The sequence below is a fragment of the Centruroides vittatus genome, unplaced genomic scaffold, assembly GCF_030686945.1.
Source record: "Centruroides vittatus isolate TY-2023 unplaced genomic scaffold, ASM3068694v2 scaffold_769, whole genome shotgun sequence".
In the NCBI taxonomy this organism is placed as follows: domain Eukaryota; kingdom Metazoa; phylum Arthropoda; class Arachnida; order Scorpiones; family Buthidae; genus Centruroides; species Centruroides vittatus.
In genome coordinates, this window is record NW_027122717.1 from 4424818 (window position 1) to 4447073 (window position 22256).

Here is a 22256-nt window from a genome sequence, read left to right on the forward strand (position 1 = left end):
TCAGAAATTGTTTTTTTAAAATTACAATATTAACAATTAAGTATTTGTTTATTGGAAACTTTAGTGTCTTCAAAGCAGAGAATATGTGACACTTAATGCACAAGGTGACATCTGTCAAGGTGGACTTTTCTTTCGCATAGTTGGAGCAACAAGAGATTGCACTTGGTTAGTACTAACTGTCCCATTTTAGGAGAGATAGGGCATCCAGAATTGTTGGTTTGCCTGGAATTTTAAATCAAGGCCAGCAGCAAACAAAAATATTTATGTTTTGGCAAAACAGTTTAAAATATAAACAAAATTATATTTTAATTGAAAAAATATTACTTAAAACTTTTTAATATTTAGTATGTTTACTTATTATGATAAAATGCTTGAACGACACCTTAAATACTTTTTCGGGAACACTTTAATTTGTTTAAACAAAGTTTTTGATCCTTTTCACAGGTCTGAGTCATTAACAAGATGATTTGCACTGTTTACAAAGACAGTTTAAATCTTTGTTAAACCTGACGCAGTCCGGTGAAAAGGGGTCATTCTCTTATAGAAATTAAAGTGTTGCTGAAAAAGCATATAAGGTGTTGTTCAAGCTAAATTAGTTTCAGCCTATTGTAATGACAAAATGACTTTCCCATTATAGCTAACTATTAAAGTTTCTGTTATGATTCACAAATGATGCTGTATACATTAAATTTTCAAATGTGTTCTGCATGATTCGAAGTAAAAATAATCGTTTATGCTAAATTTACTGCTGTTTTGAGTTTTAAAAATTTATTTTTCAAGATGAATCAGTCTAGGCATTCATTTGATTCTTGTTTTCTTCAAATAAGTATAAGCAATTGTACATTTAGGAAAACCTGTGAATGAATTCGAAACATGAATGAATTCAAAACATGGTTAACTCTTGATGATGATGACATTTGTTTGGCCTGTTGCATCATTTGTTGAACCTTATTTAGTGTTAAATATGATGGAATTACAATATTTATGAGGCATGATGATTGTGAGAAGCATTAAAAAAAGAAGTGCATCATGTCATTATTTTTTCATCCTTGTTCATTGCATTGGCCAACAAAACAGTTTTCAAAGATGGCAACCTTAGCTGACATGAAGGAATAGTTTTTTTTTTCTTTTTTGAGTAAAAGGAAATTAGTTGTAATTTGTTTGTTGCAATATTAACTTTATCTGCAATATGATTACAAATTTATTTTTTTCTACACAATAAAAGCTTATATATCAACACAAATGAAGAGTTTTTGGGCTTTTTTTGAGAGATTGATTCTAGATTTCTCAATCATTTTCCATTCTTAATCTCAATGTTTATTAATTAATGAGTGTACTGTGCTCGTAATGTAAATCATTAATTTTCTAAACTAAAATAAACTTTAGAAAGTATTCAAAAGAATTGGAATTGGGAGTTTTCAGTGGAATCTAGAGAAATTTTAGTATCATCCCATTAGTAGTTAAAACATCTTAAAAATGTTATGCAATAACCATTTGGAAAATGTTAGTTTTTTAGCAAAATGTGTCAAGAAAATTGTTGCTAAATCTAAGTTCTTGTAGCATTTTAGTGAAAAAAATTGTGACAACTTAAACCCTGTACATTAAATCAGGTTTATAGGATAAGCTAAATTTTCAAAAAATTACTTAATAAAGCAAGCAATTGATGAATGCAGATACATGTTTGAATGTTTCATTTCTTGATGATCTATAAGTGTTGTTATATATCAGAACAGTTCAAAATCATAATGCAGTTAAAAGAACAAAAACATTTATTAAACAACCAACCAGTGGCGTAGCACAGGTGTCAGTCGCCCGGGGCGTAGGAAAATTTCGCCGCCCCCTTATTTAGGTATTTTCCTCCCACCCCTGCCACCCCCACTACGCTATTCCACTGCAACCAACATATAGCCTTCAATTCATTTTCCATATTGCCAAAGCGCTTGGTATTTCGACAGTCCTACAGCAGCAACAACCAACAAGGATACCTAGCCCTTTCAAGCTATCACATATAACCAGCGATTAAGTGGTATCTTCAAGGAGATAGGACAGCATTCTAACTTCCAAATTGCATATAAGAGATCTCTGACTGTCTTTTCATCATTACTTAGGAACAACAAGGATCCTCCCGATGAAAAGGCCCTTCCAGGAGTATACAAAATTTCTTTGTATCATTGTAGACTTGATTGACAATATGAATACATAAGCACTGCTTTTAGATCTCTTATGACAAGGCTCAAGAAACATCAGGACTTGATTATTAAAAGAACAGGCCCTATGGCCTTGGCCACCTACGCATCAAACGATGTAGATGTTCATTTTGATAGAGTTCACCTTCTACATCAAACTGTATTACCATCATGTCTAAAATATCTTGAGATTATTAAGATATACAGTGCTCTCTCTAGAGGAAAGGCTACCAATAGCAGGGACACGGCTCCTATGTTGCATGCCTGAAGAGCAACATTTGAACACATTTAGCAATTGTGTTGACTTTTATAAGCACTTCAGTCTTAGTAAATTTATTGTTCTTTTATCTATAGTTATTTAAATTTTTTGTATATGTTATTTTCTTCTGTTTTTGTTTTAATTTATAATATATTACTATGGTAATAATTTAATTTATAATATATTACCATAGTAATATATTATAAATTAAAACAACTCCTGCACATGAAAACTTCTTACACAATGAACATTTTAAAATATATCTTGTTTGGTATTCCATTATACCAGTAGAACCAGAGGATAGCCTTTTTAAAGGTTGAAAATTCTTGTTGTTTAATAAATATTTTTGTTGTTTTAACTGGATTATGGTCTTGAAGTGATCTTATATTGCATACATCCAGTTTAGGATAGTGTTTATGCATTGATATTTAGCTCAAAGAGCACATTAAAAAGTGCTTGACTCCCTTCATCCACCTGCATGATGCGGTGTTCTGGCCAGATCTAGCAACAGTCCATTATTCTACAGAGTTACTGAATACATTCAAAGAATTGGTCTTGAGTTTGTGGAAAATGAAAATAATACCATCATGTACCCCAGGTCCATCCGTTTGAAAGATTTTGATCACTGTGTAAGCAGTAATGTACTTCTTGTCCTAGTGGTGCAAAGTTACTTGAATTAGTTTAAACAAATTTGGAAAAATATTGTTCAAAAACTTGGGAAGAAGTCTGGCATGGAGTTCATGGCAGGAGTTTGAGCAAAATTGAGATGTATAGGATAACAAGGTGTTATGGACAATTATTTTGAAAAAAGTGAATCTGAACTGTCTGGGCTATTGCATGAATAAAATTGATCTTTGTACCTTCATTTTTTTTCTGGTAAAACAGTATCAATTAAAAATGACTCTTTCATTTCCAAAACCACTCCTTAAGTTGTCAACAGTCATAGTATGAACAAAATTAGTTTTACTATAATCTGGTTTAAAATGTCATGAAGGTTACCTAGGGAGTTTAAACTCAAGAGTACTCAAGCTCTCTTATTAGATATAGGTCTTGAACAGAACTGGATTGCCACCATTATTTTTTTATCGCTTTGGAAATATAATTTTGCAATTTGAAAATTTGGGTACATTTTGATCAGTATTATGATTTCACTAGATGTATATAACATTGTAGATTAAGTACATAAACTTATTTTGTATTTTAATTTAATGTTTATTGCTATTTGATTTGATAACAAATATGGGTCATCAAGCTGTGCTACAAGAAATGATTTAACTAAGTTCATCACAATTATGTGAACAGCATAATAGTTACTCATTTGATGCTAAATGTGATTTCTAAATGAATTTGACTTTCCTATTGTAAATGTAGTATGATGTTTTTCTTTCAATGGCTGTTCTGGAAATATGGGGTATGTAAAAGTTTTATTTCTGTTCTAGCAGTTTTCTGCAGGATAGTTGGCATAGATTTTATGATCAAAATTAGAATAGTTATTTTCATAGACTCACAAAAAACAGTTTGGTTTATAGATTTGGATGGATTTAGATTAATTGGATAACATTGTATTTATATTTATGATACTTTGAAGATTATTTGTAATAATCAAAAGCATTTATTGAAGATTGTTGGATTAACTATAAATTTGAAATCACTACTATTATTTATTTTGATTTAAACATTTTCAAAGTTAGTTAACTGCATTTAGAAAAAGCGATACACCAACCAGAGCCGAATTATCTGGCTAGAAACAGCTATAATAATAACAATAATAATTTATAAGATAATTTGGTACTAGAGTTAGGCATTAGGCACCATCTCTTGCTAAATTTAATAATTAAATAATTTAGAACTAACTGGAAGAAAAGAATCGGCCTGGAGCGAGATTCGAACCTGCAACTCCTGCTTACCGTGCAGATGCATTGCCAATTACGCTACCTGGACCTCCGGTCAGATCTCCTTTTCCAGTATATATAAGCTTATGTTACAACCATCAACGGCCAGTACAATGCCGGCTGGGGACACATCAAGTGCCCACATCCTGTAAACATCTCCCAAGGCATTCAATCAGCCATCGCAACCCTGGCAAGGCATATGTATATATATATATATATATAAACAAACTTCATCAGCTAACCTGATATACATTAAAGCAATACATCAACCAAAGCCGAATTATCAGGCTAGAAACGGCTATAACAATAATAATTGATAAGATAATTTGGTACTAGAGTTAGGTGTTAGGTACCATCTCCTAAATTATTGAAATTATTTAATTAGTAAATGTAGCAAGAGATGGCGCCTAACGCCTAACTCTAGTACCAAATTATCTTATAAATTATTATTATTATTATAGCCGTTTCTAGTCCAATAATTCGGCTTTGGTTGGTGTATTGCTTTAATGTATATCGGGTTAACTGATGAAGTTTGCATTTAGAAAATCTTTTTTATCCTGAGTATTTAAAATTTAGTAAATGATTTAGTGATGACAGCTACTAAATATTTTAATTAGATTTTTAAAAATCTTTAAATTGTTTTAAGTCAAAATAAAAACTAGAACTAATACAAATCAGTACTTGAGTTTATAATTAATATATAGTACATGTTTGTTTCTGTCAGAAAGAAATGTGATTTATGAAGAAATTTTAATAGGCATTAGGTATTTAAAGGCCAGTATAAAAGTTTTTGATTTGATTTAAGGCCTGGTTATAAAAATATGACAATGAGCTTTATTGACTGGTTTAATTGATCATTTCTTTTTGGTTTCTGTGGTGTAAATAAGAAATTGATTAGACCAATTGTTGACAATTTTATCCATGCAAATTTTTAAATCCAAATCACTTTTTCTAAATTGAAAGTCATGCTTTGATAAATTTTAAATTTCAATATTTTTAATATATGTTGATAATTTTAAAGTTATTATTATCTTACCATTAGCAATAGCAATTTTGTTGTAAATTATTGTGAAATTAAAACTGTAATTTTATTATTTAAGTTATATACAATATATCTTAAATTCTAACATTTTATTTAAAATCAAAAATAAAAAAATTCTCTGTATAATTAGCATATAATATATTTACAGGTTTGCATTTTATAATCAAAGTTATTAGAAAGGTGGACTAAAATAATTGAAGAAAATATCAAAAATCAACTGTCAGATCAATTAAGTTGTCAGTTATTTCAAAGAAAAGGCCTTATAAATAATTATTATTCAAAAATCTTTCTGAGAAGCAATGTTTTTCCACTGTTGTTTGATTTTTCTGGATGTAATAAAATAATTGTTTAGGAAAAGAATGTGCAGAGTGAAGAAAAGTTAAGATGGCCACTGTAAAACATGATGATATAATGCCACTGGAAAATGTGGTTAAAAAAAGGAAAACCACTCATTTCTGTGGCAATTCTGACCTTAAAAATGAAGATAAAGCTCATTTATCAAAAGGTAAAATCTAAGTAAACAAAATAGTAGTAGTTTAAAATACGTATAGAAAAAAATTTTTCACATTAGAGTTTTTTATATTATTATTACAGTTTCATTAATCTTTTGAAAATATATCATTAATTAAAACATTTTTTAAAAATTATCTAAATGAAAAATATATTAAATACTCATTTTGAGAGCTTTTTACAAATGTTTGTTTTTAATATTTTAAAACCAACAGTTAATTAAAAAATATTTCAAATGAAATTGTTCCAAATTAATAAATGCTTCTGAAGATGAGTGGTTACATTTAAAGTATTTGCATCTTAATACATGCTATTCAAGTTCCTTAAGCAGTTTTAAACTTTTTTTTAATAATCTTTCCTAGATTAATTTACTAGTATTTGTAGACTCACTATTTTATCTCAGAAAATTATTATTATTATAATTGGAAGTCAATTCTGGAACCATGTTGTAATACTTAATTTAATGAGTTTTCTATAAGAACAATTTGCCCAAAATAACATTGCCTTGTCAATAATCTTTATTTCATAAATTTCCATAGACTCATTTGGAATTATGTATTCCCTCTTTAGTATAGAATTTTACATCATCCTTATCATCACTTTTTGATAAGACATCTTTACAATAAAACTGTCATAAAAATTTCATGTCAATATGTGATTTATTAAACCTTTTTATTGATATCTGGTTGTTTTTTTTTGTTTATTTGAGAAACAAAAAATTAACATTTACCAAACTTGATGTTCAAATCATTGGGTAGATACTTACCAGGACAGTAATGCAACTTGTATTCAGACTTTGATGAATGTTTCTATGACATTTCTCTTAATACTGAGCTTGTTTCTATTTCATAAACTACCACATTTTTTACATGGCATCTCATCACTTAAAATACAATTTTTGACAATTGCAGATTTTGATCTTTATTGAATATGAAGAAATGTTTTCTGATATATCTCAAGTTTAAACTACTAGTTTTTTTTTGGAACTTTAACATAGCATTTGATACTAATTACTTTCTTACAACTGTCTGGCTACTTGCCTACTTCTTTTTGGTTTATTGGTATTTACATACTTCAGAATGAATGCATCCTGTGTAACTATTATGTAAATGATAGAAATTTGCATGGCAATCATTGATATCTTTCATTTTCAATTGAGCCCATCTATACGTTTTTTTCCATTATGCCCACATTTACATGGTTATCTCAGTGGAATTTGAGGGCTTTGTCTCAGTTCTTTTTGCAAATTTTTAGTTTAGTTTGCTGGAATGATGTCCATCATGATCAAATAAGATTAATTACTAATGTTTAGTATTTTGGGCAAAAACAGAGTTGTTCTGACTACAGCTCACATACTTGCAAAAAGGTTATAAAAAACCCTTTAAAAATTTTTTAATTGGGTCAATTGACTAAAGCTGATGAATTTATTGGGTTCTTGGAAAAGGTGACTTTTGGAACATCTAGGTCTATGGATTAGACAAATTTTGGGACAACACTGCACTTTCTAATTGTATTTAACAAAGGAAAAATTGATGTTTACATGTAATATTATAATGAAAGTAAAATTTATGTAAATTAAAACAAACTTAATTAGTAAAAATTTATTATTTTTCTTTACATCTTAATACATGATAAATATGTAAATTCAGAGAAAAATTAATTTGGTTAATTTACATTAGGAAAAAATATGGCATTTGATTTAAATACTTTTATATTTTATTTTTAAAAACAAAATTTGATGAAAGGTTTATTCTTAATATTTAACTGATTTTTTTCTTAAGCTTAAGTATATTTTTTAGTATAAATATCAGAAATTGAAATGATGATAGCCATAGAAATATGAATCAGTGATTTTTACTGCATAGCTATCTGTTTACCAATGTACTTTTTGTAGTCATACAAAAACAAGTGTGAAATAATATTTTTGTATAGCTATCTGTTATATATTTTAACATCATTCAATTTTATATTCTAGCATGTTAAATTAATATTTATCATTATTTCTAGGCATTCTTAGGATGACAGTTAAATGTTTTTTGAAAAAATTAAATTAGTGTCTCTGACTCTGAATATAAAACCATTTTAAAATAATTTATTAATATTTCCATTGGAGCATTTCTAAATTATATACAAATTAACTAAAAATTATGTTTCTTTATTAATAGCATCTGTCTACAAATTTAAATATGAATACACAAAGATACTCACATAAATTTTTACTTTAGTTACTATTGTCTATTCAAGCTAACTTTAAAAACTATCTAAGCCAGTAGTGCCAAGTCATAGGTAGGTGGGCCACAAATATTTTGTTAATTCCATAAACACAAAAAAGGCCTATTTTTGTCATTCCTAAGTAATATGCCAAATATGTTGAGAGACTGGATTTAGACTATAGTTTTGAACACCATTGATATAAGCTATTGCTTAAAAAGGTTCTACATAAAATTGATAAATAACTGAATTAAATATTAATCATATCGAAAGTCTAATTTTAGTAATAATTGAGGTGCTTACGTAACGTGTTGTTTTATCAAACAAGTTGAAAACAATTATTTACACTAAATAATTATACTAGATAAACACATTATTTCATATAGATTCACATTAATCCAGTTTATATTTATCTCTATTGAAAGCCCAGTTGTATGTGAAACAATAATTTATAACAATTAATTTTAATCAAATTGAAATTTGTTAGAGAATGATGTAATAAACATCCAGAACATTCTCAAAACATCCAAGAGATGTTTTGAGTATGTTCTGGTTTTTTGTGTTAGCATGATGATGATTGGGAATGCGATCACATGTTACTTTGTATTGTTTACAAGTATTTTTTTAAAGAGAATTTTGCAAAATAATTCTTCATTTTAAAGTAATTCATTGAGCTTAAAAGAAAAAGTCTGATATAACATTTCATGTCATCAACTTTATATATCAGTTTCTGGGAAGCTTCCAGTTAGCTTGAATGGATATAAAAATGTGAATTTTTGTTATGATGTAAAATTTTGGTCAGATGGCTATAAAAGTAAGATGTTGATTTATTACTATGAAAGGTTGAATCAATCCTATATATCCTCATTTAAAGCATTAAGATATCATAGTAAGGAACAGGGTATCTCTTTCCATTCCTCATCTATACTACTGTCAGATCAGTGCAAAAATAATTGAAGTTTTCAACCATTAACTTTAAAACACTCATCTTAAAGTTCATTAATTGAAATAACAACCATTAGAATGTACTGTACTTATTTTTGCCAACCAGTAACAAGTTTATTTATTCCAGTAGTTTAGAATTTGGAAGTTCTGGAACCAGTACATTTTTTAAAGGTGTTTTGGGCTGCTGCTTGGTTGTTAAAAACCTCTTACAGAAAGTTGTCAATATACTTGAAAAAATGATAATCTGTTGGAGTGAGTCTGTAAAGTAAGCCGGATGAGGTAGCATGTCATAGCTTAATTCATTCAATTTCTGCATAGTCATTTGCAAGGCATGTGATCAGGCAATGTTACGGAAAAGAATTCGTATGTTTTGATTGATTGATGTCAGACATAAATGTTTCAATTTTTGGTGCATGTTGTTGATTATATGACAATACTTCTCTGCTGTGATAGTTTCTTCAGGATTTAAGAAGTTGTAGTGGATAATTTCAATTGCCAACTACCAAACAGTGACTATAACCTCCTTTTGGTGTAGCTTTGGTTTGAGGAAGGTTGTCTTAGTTCATCTTGGTCCAGCCACTGTGTGGAACACTTGTCAGTTGTCGTACAAATCCATTTCTTGTCACACATTACAATGCGATCAAGAAACAGGTAATTTTTGTTGCGCAAAAGAAGCATAGAACAGATTTCATAATGGTGAATTTTTTTTATATCCATTCAGCTCATGTGGTACCCATTTGTTGAGCTTTTTTGACTTTCCTATTTGGAGCAAATGTTGAACTACTGTTGAATGCTTAGCATTTAGTTTTTCTGCAACCTCTTGAGTTGTTTTGCAGGGATATAGTTCAATAATGGTCCTCAATTGATTGTCATCAATCACAGAAATACGTCCATGATCTTTCTCATTTTCAAGGCTCTCATCTCCATTAAAAAATTTTTGGAACCAATTTTGAGCCATATGTTCACTGATTGTTCCCTGGCCAAATGCTTGGTTGACACTGTGTGCACTTTCCACTGCTTTACATTCTGTTTTGAACTCCTACAATAAAATTTCCCAAATTTGCTTTTTTTCCCCCATTTTTTAATTTGACCATATAAAATAAATAAAAATAAACATGAAAACAAAACCACTAGCATAAGTCAGTAGAGGCTTATGCTTAAGCTCAGTAGAGGTAGTGCTTTAAAATGGTTTATTATGTTAATATAATTAAAGTTTTAGCTCAAAATAAGCCTCAATGTTTAAAATAATGCAAATTGCAATTATTTTTGTATCAACCTAATAATTTCTTTGAGAGTAAGGATACTTTTAATGGATGTAATTATGACCAATTATAGTCTTAACATGTTTAACTGAATTAATTTGTCAATATGATAATCTAAAACATTTAATTATATATTGGAATAAAGATAATTGGATCAAGAATTGAACAAATACAGTGGGTGATCAGTTTACGAACAAATTGGATAATGAACACTTCCGCAAAAGATTTTTATCAGACAATAAACATTTCACAGAACAAACACAAGAAGAAGCGACGTAAAATAATGAATACCGATTGGTCTTCCCTTGTCTTCAGGCAACAATTCAAAACTTTTCGGAGCATGGGAGACGTCGACATCGATGCTCAACCTGGTATATACTGATCAGATAGTTTTCCTCCAAACTTTGAAACTCTCTCTTGTAATTCCAGCCTTTTATTTTTCTGACAGAAAGAATTTTTTTTAATAGTATTCGCAAGACTGTTGGGTGGCACTCATTAAGTTTTGTGTTGGTTTTTATTTTCAAAAGGTGAGAGTATACTAGCAAAGGTAGAGAGTGGGCAGATGTCTGATGTTTGATATTGCTGGGCAGTATGGCTTGAACAGTTCTACAGTAGGTCGCAGTTCAATCTTATCTAAGAAAGATACAGTATAATCAAGAAGACTCAAACAGCTGAAGGAGTAACAAAAATCACATCTGAGAAATGAAGAACATTGAAGAGCCCATAATGGAACCTGAAACAGATGTGACGGCAGAAGAATGCCAAGAACTCTTGTGTGAAAAACATTAAGAAACTCAGCAAGATAAGATATGTTTTCTTCTGAAAAAGAGGGTTAATGCCGATATCTACTATTAAACATCTTTTGAAGAAGTGGGAGGATGTCAGAACAATGGTCTTAGAATGGCATCCAAACCAGGTTGAGGTTAATAGGCTTGTGGATCTCTACAGTTACAATGCTATTAATTACTTCTGAAAAATTGTGAAGAGAGAAAAGCAATTGACATTAGATAGATTCTTTAAACCCCCAAATGGAAAAAACATGACTAATAAAAATGCAAGACTGTGTATATATGTATTTTTATTATTACATGTAATAATGTAAATAAACATAGTAAGAAAGTTTTAAAATTAAGCCAGGGCAATTTAATGTACAATAAAGAAAATAACTTTCACTAGAAGACAATACGTATATAATGTGTCTTTATACATCGGTCCTTTCTCACGCAGATGAGGGATAAGACAATTCCATGGCAGAGTTGACCTTTTATTTGAGATGGACGAGAAGCCTCAAATAAAAGGTCAACTCAAGTATTATCCAATTGGAAGTAACAATCTAATGAGCCTGTTATTTAGAAAGTGAAAAACATACTCTATGAACTGATGAAAAAAAAAACAAAAGAGAAAGTATATTTAAAAGACAATAGTGTTTACTCAGAATATAGTGTATAATGAAGTCTTTTAAAGAAAGATTTCAAAATTTTTTTAATATAAAGGTTATCATCTTTTTGTGTGTGTAAATGAATTCTCTAAAACATCATTTGTCCACTTGAGGTGAAATTTGTTTTGTTGCTCTTTATGTTACAACAGATAGTATAAACTTCTTAATTTGAAAAAATGTTAGCAACTCTTCTTGAATTTCTTGAAATTTCTACCCTTCTCAATTATTCAATTTTTACTTTTTCATAAAAAGTATTCAGTCATGCTTGACTGGAAATTTCTAGTATAATATAAATTTAAATATGTATATATATATATATATATATATATATATATATATATTGTATTTGCTTAATTTTTATTTTGAAAACACTATTTTATGTATTCTTTGTGTTAGTCCTAACTGAGGAAAACCTTTGAATAGGTTGAAAACTGCTCACAAGTATATACCAAGGCTAGACAAGAAGCATATTATAGTAGGTTGAAAACATTTTTATTATACTAAAATACTGCTGGAAATCAAAAAGGTATATTTCATTATAAAATTGTCATAATTTTTTACTTGGTGCAGTTTTTTTTACGTCTCAGATGTTTTTGTTTGGATGTCGATTGTTTTTTGGTTAACAATTGTGTTATTATGTCAAGACCTAAGATAGTGATGTGTGTACTGTACAGTTCAGTCTGAAATGCTGACCTAATGTTTTCAATATGCTGTCAGTAAAATTGTTATAAAAAGTTTTAATTTTCATAAATTTGAAATTTTGTTGTTCCAGATGACACTTTGAATGAAAACAATCCTCATACCGTTACTCCAATATCCAATATCACTTCCTAAGCCTTTTAAATTTACGTCTTATACAATTAATTTTATGCTTGTAAAATAGCTCTATAGGAAACCCTGTGAACTTTGACCTATCAACCTGAATTTTTCAAGCACCTCACATAATGAGAAAGGTTTAAGTTTTATTAATGGAATTTAAGTTATTTATGTAATGTTAAAGTTGAAAAATGAAAATCTGTTGACTGATTTCCAACTTCTGCTTTTAAAAATACTTGTACATAAGTTTAAATAGTAAATTTGAATACAAATAAAATATAAAACATTGAATATTGCATCAAATAGTTTAAATTTATATGAATTTTTTTCTCTTTAACAGACTTAGTAAACCACATTTTGTTTATATTTTCAAAAAAAGATTTTATTGTCCATAAAATGTTTTAATAATCTTTAAGAGTCTGAAACATATGCAGAGCTTGTTACAACATATTTTATTGCCTTTTTTTGTGTTGTTTATAGACATTATATATCTTTCTATCGACAGAAATTTATCATATTGCACATGTATAGACTTTATTACATGCAATCGGCAAAGAAATATTTTGACTATAGTTTTCATCTAATAATTTAAAGAACAAATTCTTATTTATGTTATCATCAATGGTTTAGTATATATTTTCAAACCAGAATTGTTTATAATTGAATGTTTCATTAAAAAATTGAATTAGAGGATGTATACATAATGCTGCATAGTGTCAAAATTGCTAGTTGGCGATAAAAATATAACACTATCAAAGCCAAATGATTACCAGATTAAATTGGGCTACATTTTCACTCTGTACAAATTCTTTTCTTGCAGAAATTTTTAAATTATTTAATAAATATTAATTTAATTATTAAATTTAATACGAGGTGGTGCCTAACACCTACCACTAGTGTCAAGTTACTCGATATTTAATAATTATTATTAGTGGGAATGTAGTCTGATTTAATCTGGTAATTGTTTGGCTTTGATATGATCCTTGGGCTTCTTGATGTTTATATATAAAATATAATACTAGCCATAAAAACTCCAATTCACTTATTTTGACATTCTGCGTGAAATTGAATCATAAACCATGTTTCAAGAAAAACAGCAGAATGTCAAGTGGCAAGTTTGGGTAGGAAAGTAGGAAGTGATAGTGATAGTGAGAACCAAAGGCAGTTTTTGTGTAATATCATCCAGTGTTTTCAGATTGGGGATTTTTTATCAGCTGAGTGAAAATTTGGAAAATTTTTGGGGTGACATTTTTTTAGTAGAACAAAGTAAACAAAAATTTTGACACATATGTTAGAATTAATAATTGGTAATTGGTCAACCAATCAAATTTTGTGAAAATTGGATCAAGTATTTAAGCTCTGCACCCAGGGGCGGAGCTAGGTTTTTCGGGGCCTAGGGCTTATTTAAGTCCAATGGAGCCCCATTTTGTTAATACAAATGATACTATAAATTATCATTATTATTATATCAGTAATATTAACTATTTTTTTACTATACGATAAGTGCTCATTGTTAATGAAAAAGTATTAAAAATTTTATGATGATAATTGAATTTTTGTGGGCCCTTGACATTTAGGGCCCAGGGTTTAAGCTCTATTAGTCCCTATGTAGATTCGCCCCTGTCTGCACTTTCAAAAGGCCCTAAAACATATTTTGTGCTTACTGGTTGCTTTGTATTAACTAATTTTTCTATTTGAATACCACCATCCTGTTGGTCTTTTGTTGGGTGGATGATAGAAGTTAACTCTCAAAAGTAATAGTTGACTTCCTCTTGGATGAGAGGGATAGTTCCTGAAAAGTTTCATTGCATTTTCTCAAATCATGAAGACATATATAAAGAACAAACTATTCTTCTTTTTATATTAGATTCTAATTCAACAATTTAGAATGAAATTGAAAAAACATAAGAATTTTTTTTATCAGTTTAAATACAAATTTTCAAATATTCTTCAAGGTTTAGTTGTTTTTTCTGAAATAACTTCATACATAAATTTTGGCAGTTTTATATTTTACTTTAATTCTAAAAATCTGAGGCAGACCTTGGTGAAGGCCGAAAACATTTGGAATTTTTGTTGAAGTTCTGTTACTGGATAAAAGGTTTTGTTTGTATTTAATTAATTCTAAACTTTAACACTGGTTCTCTTATTGATTTAACCAATTCATTGAAATTTTAAATATAATTTGGTATTATAGTTATCATTTAATGTCCACAATGTGTTCTATGAAATAGGATTTTTTGTGAACACTATATTATATATATACGTAGCAAAGCTTTATTCAATATATAGTATATGTGTATTGAGTAAATAGCCAAGGTTATTGTACAGTACAAATACAGTATTAATCAAAATGTTTATTATGTAATTATTCCTATATCTGTAATTTTATTTCTTTATTTATTATATATCTTAAATTGAAAAGTTTTTGTAAGATTTTCTATAAACACTATATTTTAATGCCTGCAATGCTATTTATTTATACCTAGCAGAACAATTGCTTTTTTCATACAAGAGATGCGAGATCATGTTGCTAAGTTTTTAACAAGCTCTTTCTTCCTATACCATCTATATTTTCCCACCAGATTAGGCCACTGTCCACCAAGACTTTTATAGTATTCAAAATTTTCCATTTTCTAAATTAAAATATTATAATAATATGGAACCTGGGATGTATATGTAGTCATTGTTTGAATTAATATATATGGTTCATGACTGTATTTACATTGAGTAAGATGTACTAAAGATTACACTGGAAGCATACTAGAATCCAGAATGTAGAGCTTCCGGCACCCATTAAATGGTATAAATATTTATAAAAACAATGAACAAAGCTGGAACTATGATTAACCTGTAACTCCAACACCATCCATCAAATACATTTATTAATAATACACGTGTTTTTGTTTTATATTTTTTTGTGCTTCAACAAATATAGGACAAAAGTAACTGGAGACACAAAATACCTTATGTACTTTTACCGACAATGTTAGTTATATTAATGTTTAAGTTGCTGGAAAAGTACATAAGGTATTTTGTGCATCTCTAGTTATTGTCTAGTTCTAGCTTATACTAGTATCAGGACAAAAGTATCTTAATTGTAAAAAATATAATAAATCTTAATCTTATAATATCTTCTATATCTTAAAAATTAAATAATGCAACTTACTGAGTAACATATCAATATACAATGTTATCATATTGAAGCTAGTGTGTGAAACCTGATGCAGGCTTATGAAATATGCCAAAATTGTGTGTATTATTATTAAATGTGTTTGTTGGAAGTGCAAGGATGATGATCGGAGTTATGGATTGTGTGTTTATGTACTGTAGTTATTATATACTCCATAGAAATCAAGATTATAAATTAAAATGTCTTATCATTCTGTTTTAAAGAATAAATAGGCGTGTTTTATTTCTCTAACAAACATCACAAATTTGTATAGTATATTGTAGAGCATCGATAAATTAAAAATCTCTATTTTTAAAATCACAAACTAATATAATTTTTATTTTCTAATAAATTTATATCAATATATCTTAGTTTGGTATAATTCTTACATTTAAATTGATGTTGTTCTTACAGTCTATTAAAATAAGATTAAATTAATGTATGTGTTGATTTAATATTATTTTAGTTTTTTGAAACTTTGATTAGAGTAATTTACACTAATACATTTTTTTAGTATATAAGAAGTAATAAAATTAAAAATACATTGTTCTCTCTTAAATATTTAATAATAATAATAATAATAATAATAAAATTTTACTTTAATTATAAACATTTTTCATCTTATTTTTTTAAAATGTGAGTATAATGAAATTTTTACTTCTATTTATTTTATTTTTTTATTTTTTGTTTTAATTTATTATTGAAAAACTTGGTGTTATAATTAAATTAGCTTTATATTTTGCTGTTCATTGTAGAAGAAAAGTCTACAATGGTGAGTACAAAATCATCAGCGTCACAAAAGAAAAATAAGTCAGTTACTTCGGGATCGAGCCAAGTTTCTCAGAAAGATGGAGCTGGATCAGGTTTGTAACTTTGAACATTTGAAATTTTCTTATATATTTGCATATTGTAATAATGATAATTTTAAATTATTTAATGTGCAGATGCATATAATGCATCTGCACATTAAGCAGAAGTTGTGAGTTCGAGTCCTACTCTAGGCTAATTCTTAATTATAATTATTAAATTTAATAAGAGACCTCCCTCTAGTTACAAATTATTTAGAAATTAATTAAAAATAATTGCAGAAAAGTAGCCCGATTTTAATCTGGTAGTTGTTTGGCTTATGAATAAACACACACTTCTTTACCAGACAGAAATATTTGAATTTTGTGTGTAAAATTAGATAAAATAATTAATATAATTTGATAATATAATTAATTGACTTACTGTTTCAATTTAGACCAACTAAGTTATAGACCAACTAAGTTATGATCATACATGTCATGGTTATGTTTTCTAAATTAATTGGCCTAGTGATGAACATTGTATGGAGATCTCGGTAATGTAATTGGTAACACATCTGCACAGTAAAAGGAATTGTGGGTTTGAGTCCTGTTCTGGATCAGTTTTTTTTTTCCAGAATATTTTATAAATTAATTAATGTATTTTTTATTATTAAATTCAATACAAGATGGCTGCTTAATCCATCTACTTTTAATACAAATTATATGCTGTCTCTATAATTTTAATTAAAATGGCTGATGGTATTTTTTAAAAAATTAAAAATTTGAAAAAACTTTGTTGTCTTCATTTCCACCATGTCCATTCATCAGAAAACAGTAAGTCTTTCTTTATAATTAATTAACTTGTATTATAACTTGTGTACAGTCAAGCAGTATCATTTGTATATTTCTGTTAAAATAAAAAAAAAAAGAACAAAATTAATATAAATAGTAAATTAAAATAATTTGGATTATTTTTATTGAATTCTATAAATAAATTGATCATCGCCAATTACATTAAAAGTATGAAATTTATTCTAGTTAGTCATGAACAAAGATGTAAATATTTAAAATAATAATTCATAATTTTCCCTTAAATGAAATAATTTAGATGGATGAAGGAATAACAAATTATAATGTATCAAATTGTAATTGTAAAGATGAAATTTAGACAGTTTAGAAAATAAACCTTATTGACAATTAAATAAGGAAGTGCACAGTTTTTGATTTCCAGCAGTAGGTTTAATACCATAGTAATGTTTTTGACCAATTCAGAGGTCTTCCACAGTTAGAACTAACAAATCTAATATGTAAGTATTAAAACAGAATAAAATACAAATTTACAAGATTGGAAGTTCTAAACAAATGAATATAATATAAAATTTTAATGAAGAAAATAAAACTTGATAAATGAAAAGTAAATAAGAATAACTAATATAAATGTCAAAGTTTATGGTTTAAAAATAATTTCTATGCTGTCAATAGGTGAGTTTTTATTTTCTTTATTTAAATTTTATATAGAACAGTAATACCCTGAACTTACGTGATAGGTGAGACCGAGCGATAACCGCGTAAGTCGGGGTATAATTTTGCATATAAATACATACAAGTTATTTTTAATTGGGGCCAGAGACTAAAGAAAACAATAATTTATAAAAAAATGTTTAATAAAATCTTAGATAATACATATGTATAACAAATTATATTAAAATCGTAAACCAAAGTTATTTTGATGTAGAAGGCTTCATAAAATCTAACAAATTCGTCTGATGGCTCAAAGATTTTTTTTCTCTTGCAAAATTTCCTCGTAGCATGCTAATAATTTTTTTATTTCTTGTTTTGTAGAAGAAATGCGCTCTTCATTGGAGCCTATATTTTCTAAAATTTGTAACCCCTTTTCAATTGAACTGAGGCCATCTGTCAAGTTTTCACAGCTTTGAGAATTTTTTCTTTATTTTTTTATAATTGTTCTGACTGTCAATTCTGGTAGATCAAACTTCTTTGCCAATTCACAAATTTTCATTTTTTGTATCAAGTCTTTAATAATGTTAACTTTACATTCCAAAGATAAAGTTTTTCTTTTCTTGTTTGATGCAGAAGAATCAATTCTACTTTGTTTGGATGACATAGTAGAGTCTTTCAAGTCTTCGTAGATATAACAAACACAGAAATAAATAACACAAATAAATTGTAGCTATGTGTTAATTTCATGCGACATGTCCAAACATGTAAGCTGAACAATAGTGTGGAGGGAATCAGTAATCAAGAGTTGCATGGCACTCAAACAAAAGACGAATCGCCGAGATTTGAAAATCGCATAACTCTGGGTTTGTGTAAGTTGGGGTATTACTGTATTTGTTTAAGTTTAGAACTTCCAATTTGTAAATTTGTATTTTGTTCTGTTTTAATCTCAAAATACTATTTATGTATTTGATTTTTTAGTCCTAACTGAGGAAGACCTATGAATAGGTCAAAAGCATTGTTACAGTTTTAAATCTACTGCTAGAAATCAAGAAAGAGTGTTTCCTTATCTAATTGTCTTACATCCAGTTTGCCTTGAGAATGTTTTAACTATTGACAATTAATTGAACAACAATTACAGTTTTGCCTGGTATGTAATCACCATCATTCAATTACATTCCCCACCTTGCTGCTTTCAGTCTCATGAGCATAGAATAACTGAGATTTTTCTTTGAAGAAAGTCTCGAGCATCAGGTAATATCATTGAATGGTATATTGGCAGTATGGTTCTGCAAGATGTGAAATAGATGGTAGTTAGTTGGCATCAAATCTAACATAAGCTGTAAGGTGGATGAAGCATAACACCCAGTCCAGACTGGTCATCTTTTCTCTGTTCTGGCATATTGTTGTTGTATTGCATTTTTTTCAATTTTTGGATGAAGTTCTTGATTTTTGTGTTCAAACAGTACAGTTGTTTACAGTAGACTTCTTTTTTTGACAGTGATATTGGTTGTAAGCAGCTCTGTCGTGATGACACCAGACAAATGCAAATTATTGTCTTCTACATGATCAGCCCTTTGACATTTGCAACAGTTGGTTGACCTTTGTTCCCTTAAAAATGCTTTAACAAACACTTAGCAGATAAGATTGTGTGCCTTTGTTGCATTGTGGCTATTTTTGAAGTGATAGAACAATAGCAAACGAATATGTTCTTTCAGAAGTTTTGTACTGTTTTATACTGTACTACTCTACTGTTTTGTACTACATTGTGATGCCTCTTTTTCAATGAAATATGTGATGAAACATCTTTGGTTACTCTACTTATATACATACATTGAACATTCTAGAATCTGTTTCTAGAAAGAAATTACATGTTTAAATTTAAACTTACAACCTGATAATGATCAAATTTTTTATAAAATAAAAATTATTAAATAAATTATGCTTACTAGTTGTTATTATTATTAAAATATTTTCATAGTTTACTCATTCAATTAAAAATACATATTATATTATAAATATATGCATTTGAATAAAATTATTAATAAAATTGCTAACTTTTTTAGATTTTTTAAAATGTGGACAATGTGGATCAATTTTTCACAAGCTTCAGCTATTTGTAGTTCATAAAACTACAGAATGCCCTGGAAATTCAACAGATGCAGATGCAAAAGAAGGACCAGAAGTAAAAAGACCAAAAATTGAGCCAAAATCCGATACAAAAAAGAAGCAGGTGTCAATTGGAACTGCTAATAAAAAACATTCAAGTTAGTAAAATAGTTTTTAAAATTTTTCAATAGTGAATTTTTTGATAGAAGAAAAATAATATATATACTAATTTAGTGAACTTTTTGAGACTTGTGAAAAATAGATGTTACAGTGAATTTTTTGAATATTTATTTTGGTAGGAAGATGTTAATTGTATCATAATGTTTTAAGTTTTGTAGCTTTGAAACTTAAAAGAAGCTCTTATAAAATTGTATTATTTAAAGTAATTTAAAAAATTAATTAAAAAAGTAAAGAAAAATATTGCTACATAAATTTGTTGTTAATAATTAAATGATGGTTGAATTAGAAAACTGGAAAATCAAATGAACAAAAACAAATTGTGTTCTTATATATTCTAAAGATGCATATACATTTTATTATTTTGGAATTACAGCAGTGAGAAAATTAATCTGAACACACTAAGATTTACTGAAACACAAGTTTACAAAGGTTAATTGTGCACCTAATATGAAATATGAGTTCTTTTAGTAACTTCTTACATATCCATTGGCATTGATTGCATTAGTTTCTGACATGTCTGTTTTTATCTCTCTTCATGAAACTACATTTTGGTGTTAGAATCAAAATGTGGTTTCATGAATGTTAAATATGATGGAATTAAAGCATTTTGATTCCATCATATTTAACACTAAACGTGGTTTGCCAAATGATGCAACAGGCTGAACAAATACAGTGGAACCTCGCTTAACGAGCGATATTTCACATAACAAATGATGAGGAGAGGGAAAGTCCCGAATTGTGTGCATGCGGCATGCTCCATCAGTCTGTTTAGCACTCCTTTCGCTAGCATCTTAGTGTCGCTTGTGATCGCATATTTTTCCAAACTTGTGTTCACACATATTACTTATAAACATCAACAACTATAGCCTGTTTATATAACAAACACACCAAACAATATGCCAAATTCTTGGGTCATTAAATTTAATGACTGATTCCAAATTAAATTTTAGAAATGTCTGAATTAAAAAGTAACTATTTATAATTATTAAATTTAATACGAGATAGAAACATAACTGCCTACCTCTAGTCAAATTAATTAATTTCTAATATTTAATTATAGCCTTTACATAACCCAAGAATTTGGCATATCGTTTGGAGTGTTTATCAAACATATTAGCTGTGATTTTTTTTTTTTTTTTTTTGTTTCTGCAAATCAAATTCTCATTCCAGGATGATTCATTCCGCACTAGAAGAAAAGATGATGATGATTCACGCTCTTTAACAGTGTATATTGTACAATTTTTTTTTAAAAATAAATGTTATACATAAAACATTTGAGCATTTTTTCAGCGTGGAATACGTTATTGCATTTTACATTAATTTCTATGGAAAAAATTGTTTCGCTTAATGAGTGTTTCACATTACGAGTAAGACTCTGGAACGAATTATGCTTGTTGAGCGAGGTTTCACTGTACCATTATCATCACAAGTTAGTCAAGTTTTGAATTCATTCCCTTGAGTCAGGTTTTCCTAAATTTACAGTTGCATTCTCTTATAGAAAAGAAAAAACAACATGATTACATGGGATAAATGTTTAAATTTTAAGTTTTGTGGTTGTTTATCACTTAATAAATATTATTATTTATTTATATTTATAGGTTCATTTTCATTACAAAAACAGTTAACCTTACGAAGAGGACTTCCAGTTGTAGCATTAAAAAAATTACCTGAAAAATCTGTTTTGCGTTCTATGTTGAAGAATTCAAAATCAACCGGCAGTGATGATAAGAAGAAAACCAATTTATTAAAGAAAGAAGTGACAAAAGAATTAAAAACAGATGTGAAAGACACACCTTTGTCTGACACAAAATCTATCAATAATAAAAAACCAACAAAACCAGCTAGATTTTTGGCTCTGCGAGGTGAAAAAGTAAAAAGTGGTTTAATAAAAAAACCAGGACAGCCATTGAAAACTAAAGTTCTTACTGGATCCATATTAAAAGTAAGATAAATATTTTTATTTTACTAAAATTTTAAATTATGTGGTAATA

At 28.3% G+C, this 22256-nt stretch overlaps 1 protein-coding gene across 4 annotated transcripts in view; it reads left to right on the forward strand.

Annotated features, from left to right (window-relative positions):
* Positions 1–22256, forward strand: part of LOC136989777 (uncharacterized) — a 72597-nt gene that overhangs the window by 15255 nt on the left and 35086 nt on the right. For 3 of the 4 annotated variants that reach the window (XM_067288041.1, XM_067288042.1, XM_067288043.1), the window contains exons 2-5: positions 5528–5884; positions 16486–16593; positions 20043–20243; positions 21864–22207. In XM_067288041.1, coding sequence (XP_067144142.1) covers positions 5764–5884; positions 16486–16593; positions 20043–20243; positions 21864–22207 — 774 coding nt within the window. In that variant the 5' untranslated portion in view covers positions 5528–5763. The remainder of the gene's footprint in view (positions 1–5527; positions 5885–16485; positions 16594–20042; positions 20244–21863; positions 22208–22256) is intronic. The other variant, XM_067288044.1, reaches the window with a different exon arrangement.